A 6,291-nucleotide genomic window follows, 5' to 3' on the forward strand; every position below is an offset into this window, starting at 1 on the left:
GATGAATGGTCATGGGGATGGGGAGCACAGCATAGAGAATGCAGTTAGTATTAATATGTTGGCGAGGTGGAGGCTCAGGGGAGGGAGGGAGCAATTGGGGGGATCATTTTATGAACTATATAGATGTCTAACCAATGTACTGTATACTTGAAACTAATTAAAATAAATACATTTAAAAAATAGTTTTGCTTTTTAGATTATGGTTAAGTATACTTTGCCTTGACCAAAGTTATAAATGTATATTGTTTTCTTCTAAAATTCTATTTTTACTTTTCACGTTAAGCCTACAATCCAGTTTGAATTGTGTGTGTGTGTGTGTGTGTGTGTGTGTGTGTGTGTGTGTGTGTGTGTCGAGGTAGAGGTAATGGGTAGAAAAATTTAACTGAGTAGAGAACCCAGAATTTGTGTTAAGTGCTAATGGAAATTCAGTGTATTATGAAAGAGCCATCTCAAATTAGTTGAGAAAAATATAAACTTTTAAATAAATGCCGTTCGGCTAATTGGACAGCCATATGCAAATAAATTGAATTGGATCAATTTCTTACAAGGATAAATTCCAAATGGAGAATCTAAATGGTAATTTTGATCCATGTAAACATTAGAAGAAAATATGGATGAATTATTTTCTAACCTGGGGCATAAAAAGTGGCTAAGCTCCAGTAATTATCAGGAAAATGCAAGATTTCCTTCACGCCCACTAGGATAGCTAAAATTTAAAAGACTAATAATGATTGGTGGTGGAAAATGGTGGAGTAACTGAAACTCTTGTAAAATACTGGTATGACTATATATTGGTACCATCACTTTGGCAAACTATTTGGCAGTTTGTTTAAATTATGTATATGCCTACTTATGACTCAGAAATTTTGCTTTTAATTACCAACTCAAGAAAAATGTATGTGTATGTCGACCAAAAGTTTTATACAAGAATGTCCATAGTAGCTTTATTCACAATAACCCAAACCTGGAAACAATTCAATGTCCCTCAATAAGAGAATCAATTTAATAAATTGTAGGATATATATATACAGTGGAAAAAGGAACAAACTTTTGGTATAAGCAGAAACATGCATGAATCTTAAAAATGTTATGGTGAGTGATAGAAACCAGACTCAAAACACTACTTTACAATTTTATTTAAAATACATTTAAGAACATGTAAAATTATTCTACAGTGATAGAAGTTAGAATAATACTTTGGGAGTGGGTGGTTACCTAAAGAAACTTACTGGGGTGATAGAAATGTTCTATATTTTCATTGAAATGATGATTATATAATTTCAAACTGTATACTTAAAATATGTGATTTTATTATATATGAATTATACTGCAGTATAGAGGGTAAAGTAATTATATTTTGACTCAATGAATAATAAATCTAATTAATAATAATTCATGGAGTCTAAAACTGTAAAATGAAAGACTGAAGGGAAATTTTATGTTTTATAGTTGAATCTGGAAACAAACAAGCCTCTGTGATCAATCTTGACATCATTAAAGCCAGGAAAGCATGTGACTTCAGATATTTCTAAAAGCATTGGGCCAGATTACCCTTTCTAAATTTCCAGGCTTATTTTATAAGACCTTGGTACAACAACAATATTGATTATTAATTCTGAAGTAAGATTAGCTAATGAGTTTTGGAAGAATCCAATCAAAAATAATTTTTGGTTAAGATTTTTAAATACCGGAGGGTCCCATAATAAGAAACGTCCTTTGCACAATCACTTTGAGGAAAACACATAATATATTAGCATCTGGAGTGAATTTTCTTTGCCAGGTAGAAAATAGAGGTCACCATTCTTGGTATACTCAACAAAATAGGTATACAGCCAGGAAAAGCATGAAGGCATCATTAGTCCTGCAAACTAAACTGATGGACAAGAAAAAATTTCCTCAATTCTACTGGTTGCTCAGTAAAACAAAATGAAGTTTCACTGGCCAGTCAAAAGCAATAGAGATGAGTAAGACATGGCCCCTGCCCTTGTTGTGATATATAACATACTGGGGGCAAATTAGACAGACAGAAATGGGTTGTCAGTGTCAAGAAAAGCATTTGTAAAGAGACTTGGGTATTCAGAAGAGGGAGAATTTGTACAGCAATGGTGTGGGCGCTGGGTGGGTGATAGTGGAGGTGGATGACAAAGCAGAGTGGAATAGAGAAAGATTAGGAGAGGAAGGAGAAGTGGAGATTTGTGATATATCTGGAGTGTACATCTTGACAGGCCTAGAAGTGGCTGTGTGTCAGCTGTAAATGTTCAGAAGCAGGAAATCTTTATTTTCTATTTCCAATTAACACAATATATAGATGTACTTTGTAAATGACAAGAAAACCACGACTGAATCTGAAGTGGACACTGTTTACTGGAGAAAATAACTTTGTATCTATAGAGGAAAATCTCAAGTGCCGCCATCCAATTTGTTGCAATTTCTGCTTAATTAGAGTAATGATAATGGGAATTTTTGGTAAAAATAAGTATTTGTGAATTTTCAACTGAGGGAGTTCGAGTTTACCTCAACTATCTAAGCTAATCACAAGGTTCTAGAATGTTCTTGTTTTAAATGTTACTATACTGGGCCTCTCAGGGAAAGCTTCCTGGGGTGAAGACAAGCTAATTTCTGTAATGGGAGAAACCTGTTGTCAAGAATCATTATCCTCTGACTGAGACAAGAACCAAACTGGGGACACCAGAAAGAATAGCACAGAATTATAGAGAGAGCCCAGGTAGTTCCAGGATAGACCGGGCAGGAGACAAGGGCAGGCAGAGTGTGAAGGGGGAGAAACATCAATAACATTCTACAGTGTGAGACCTTAGAAGGGCAAATAGCTCAGGGTTCAAAGTTACAGTAATCACGGTTGCAGCATTTCTGAACATAAGTCTGACTGTTGAGATCATACGTCAAGTTTCTGCAGAATTTCTGACACTCCATATATAATAATTGGAGATCAACACCTGTAATAAGAAGGAAACATGGAAAATAAGCCAGTGATCTAAGTTTTCTAAAGTCAAACCTGGCACTGGTGAAAATGTAATTAAGAATCAGAGGAGGAATAAGAATGACTTTCCAGCTCTTACCTCCCAAGAGGACCCAGGGAGGTGGTGTAAAAAATCTCTGGCCCCTGCAGGGGTTGTTTGCCTGAGGTCCCTGATGGCCCTCAGCTCTCTGTAGAGCTGCTTCATTCCTTTTTCTGCTAGAAGATTAGTAACGAGTGCTTTAGGGTCTTCAGAGTTGGAGTCAGTTTGGTCAATTTTATTGGAAATATAGAATGCCCACTTTCTACCTCCTGTCTCATTTTCCCAAATTCTCTTTTGTCTGCAGGACCCACGCTAGGGGCATTCTGCACGTTGGTTGCTCTCCTGGACTGGCCTTAGTCTGAGATATAAAATTGCTGAAGTACTCTCCTAAAATGTTTTAAGCATCTCACAGCACCCCCAAATCCTCTAACTTACCCTTGAAGATCTTTAAGGTCATGCATGTCTCATCCTTCCCAGCAAAACAAACACCCAAGCCTTTTCTACAACGATCTTTGTTCAGGTAAAGATGGCACGTTATGCACGTCAGTAGTGTCACTGCTGGAAAGCACAAAGCTGGTGTGAGGCCAGGGGATGCATGGACTTAGGTGGAGCTGGATGTATCTAGGCCTGGGGAGCAGGGAAGTGGGTGAGCGGCATGAGGTGGGGGTTGGTGGTGGTGGAAGAAGAGCTGGTGGTAGGATAAGAGGTGTAAAACAGAGCTCTCACCAACTCCACAGCCCAGAGAAATGCTCCTGTGAGAATAAAAGAATTCTGGTCCAACTTAAGCCCTGTAACATTGGTAACTGAGTAAAGATTTAGCCTCCATGGCATTGTTTTTTCCAGCTTAAAAATGGTTTTATTAATGCTGGCCTGGCCTGCTTGGCTGTTCTGTAGATAGACAGGAGTGTGATCGTGATGGTGAGTGCTTTAAAATATTTTACCCAACCTAGTGTTACTATGATGGAATTTCTGACATTTGCTGATTAGATATTGTTAGGTAATATATTCTGTTATTTTGAACTTCAAATTGAATCTTTGTTAAGGTCTCATGAATTATAGCATAGTCAATGACACTTTACATGGTCCACAGGGTGAGGTAACCAAAATACAGGTTTAATTTTTTTAAACAACTCTTACTGGTACACCTACATGAGAAAAAAATAGCATTTATTGAGCATCTCATTGGGGCCATGTTCTCCTGCTTGTATCTGATTTTAAAACCTCGTAAGTAGCTATTTCCTTATCTCTCAGATGAACAACCAGAAGTACAGGGAGTTTAAGTCAGTGACTGAACCATATTTTTTTAATCCATCTAATTCCAGAGCATCCAGTATTTCCTCTCCTACAATTACTTTTTTTTTAATATAAAGTCCCTAATAAGGGTATCAAACACCATTTTCCAGCACTAAAATAAACTACAAAATTATTCATTGTAGAATGAAAAGCTCCCTTGAAATGGGATACAGATTTATAAATGGAAAGGATGTCACAAGGAAAATCTTGCTAGGATTTTAGATTATAGGGAGTGGTAGGAGCAGAGTGGGAAAGCAGTATGAAGAAGCAACCACAGAGGCTTGAGCCCCTGATGGGGAAAGGCAGAATGTCGAGAAGGTCAGAAAAGTTGGCCAGGAAAGCAAAGGGAGAATTTTGAAGGCTAGCTTCTCCTCCTTTATAAATGTAGTCAAGGCTTAGCCTTGCATGGATACCTAATACACATGTGGAGTTTCCTGAGGCTCCCTAGATCCCATCTCTGAAGCCCACTCCTGAGGTCTGTGACTCACCCCCAATGAAGCAGAAGAGGATGAAGACCAACAAGAAGCATTTGTCCATCCTGACGCAGAAGTCCCTTATACAGGAAGAAAAGAAGCCAAGGACTACAAGCACAGATCTTTAGGCTACAGGGAGGAAACCTTAGTCATCATAGGGCAGTGATTATTCATGCTTAACGGAGACAATCACACAAGGTTTCCACTGGGAGCTCAAGTTTATTCTCTTCTCCACCCCACAGCAGAGAATAATGATAATTAATGTGTTGGGGTTTACATTAAGCTAACTTTGTTTTTTATATAGTCTTCATATAGTAATTATTGATAATATTATAGTTATGATATTATCATTCTTGTTCCAATTTCCCATGGGAGGAAACTGGGTCTTGGTGAGCTCCAGTATCTTGCCCAAGATCATATATCCAGTGACCAATAGTGCCAGTACTCAAAGCAAGACTTTCTAATTCTAAAGGCCACATTTTTAACCACCTTGATTTCATGCTTCTTGGGGATTTATGTATACATTTGATAAATATTTATTGAGAGCTTTATGTGCCTGACACAGTTCTATGTGTGAGAGCAGAGCAATGTGTAAGTCAGCCAAGCTCACTTAGCTCCTCCCCTTATGGGTGAGAAACAGGAGAGGGAAAGAGATGAAAGATGTATAATCTATGACCAAACTGGACCTTCCACCTAGAACTTCTGATTCTCAGTCCAGAACTCTTTTACCTTACCAGAAATTTTTCCTCCGAGGCCAGGGACTTTTAATTTTGTAGGGCTGTGAAATCCCCCCCAAAATTTATTACACAAATTGATCCTCAGCAAATTTATATTGTGAATCTGGCCAGTTTTGTCTATGATTTAAGTATCTTTCTCTACAAAAGTTATCTCATTAAGGTTCACCATGAGTAAAGCCCTAAAAAACTACGACTAACGCTGGCATTCTAAATCTCCTAAACCTACCAGTGAGCTGAGGGTACTTTGGCTAGAGATACTAGGAATCTTTCATACTGAATTGATTCAATGACACATATTTTAGTTGTAGAAACAACATGTTCATTAAAACATATCAAGTCTGACATTTTTAGATGTCAGATGTAGATTGCATGAAATAAAGTCTTAACTCAAATGCTACAAAACTTACAAAGTGTTTTTTTTCTGTGACAAGCCAGAGTGTGGAGTCCATCTTTGCCTAAAAAGAGATTCAGGAGCCTTAGACATGAGGGAATTGATTCCTCTGGAATAACTGATTCTAGAATGGAGAGCAAGATTAGGGTGTCTTTTGTCTATTCTGCCATATTTCCAGAGAAGTTGTTAGAAACTGGATAACATTTTTCAGGACTTTCCAAAGGCTTTTCAAGAAAACAAACCCCTGATCGTTTGGTGCTTGGGTTTAAAGGCAATCAAGGCATTTTAATTGTTACCTGTTTGCTCTGCTTTCTCTGTTTAAACAGAGTGACTCTAGAATCATAGCCAAAGGTGCACACATTCTAGATAAACTACAATGG

The 6,291-nt window shown here is 37.6% G+C and overlaps 1 protein-coding gene across 1 annotated transcript; it reads right to left on the reverse strand.

Moving 5' to 3' along the window:
* Nucleotides 1-2,829: 2,829 nt before the first annotated feature.
* LOC120610531 (prostate and testis expressed protein 3) lies at nucleotides 2,830-4,847 on the reverse strand. The gene is made up of 3 exons (XM_039872917.1): nucleotides 4,799-4,847; nucleotides 3,453-3,575; nucleotides 2,830-2,954 (listed from the first exon to the last, which is right to left on the reverse strand). Exons 1-3 carry the CDS (start codon nucleotides 4,845-4,847, stop codon nucleotides 2,830-2,832), a joined length of 297 nt encoding a protein of 98 aa, XP_039728851.1.
* Nucleotides 4,848-6,291: the final 1,444 nt, after the last annotated feature.

The sequence above is a fragment of the Pteropus medius genome, unplaced genomic scaffold (assembly GCF_902729225.1).
Source record: "Pteropus medius unplaced genomic scaffold, Ma_sr-lr_union100, whole genome shotgun sequence".
Taxonomy (NCBI): Eukaryota; Metazoa; Chordata; class Mammalia; order Chiroptera; family Pteropodidae; genus Pteropus; species Pteropus medius.

Coding starts and splice junctions, on each gene's coding strand:
- LOC120610531 (XM_039872917.1), bottom strand. CDS start 4,847: ATGGACAAATGCTTCTTGTTGGTCTTCATCCTCTTCTGCTTCATTGGG. Junction 3,576..4,798: donor CCTCTTCTGCTTCATTGGGG/GTGAGTCACAGA, acceptor TGTGCTTTCCAG/CAGTGACACTACTGACGTGC. Junction 2,955..3,452: donor GACCTTAAAGATCTTCAAGG/GTAAGTTAGAGG, acceptor TTCTTATTACAG/GTGTTGATCTCCAATTATTA.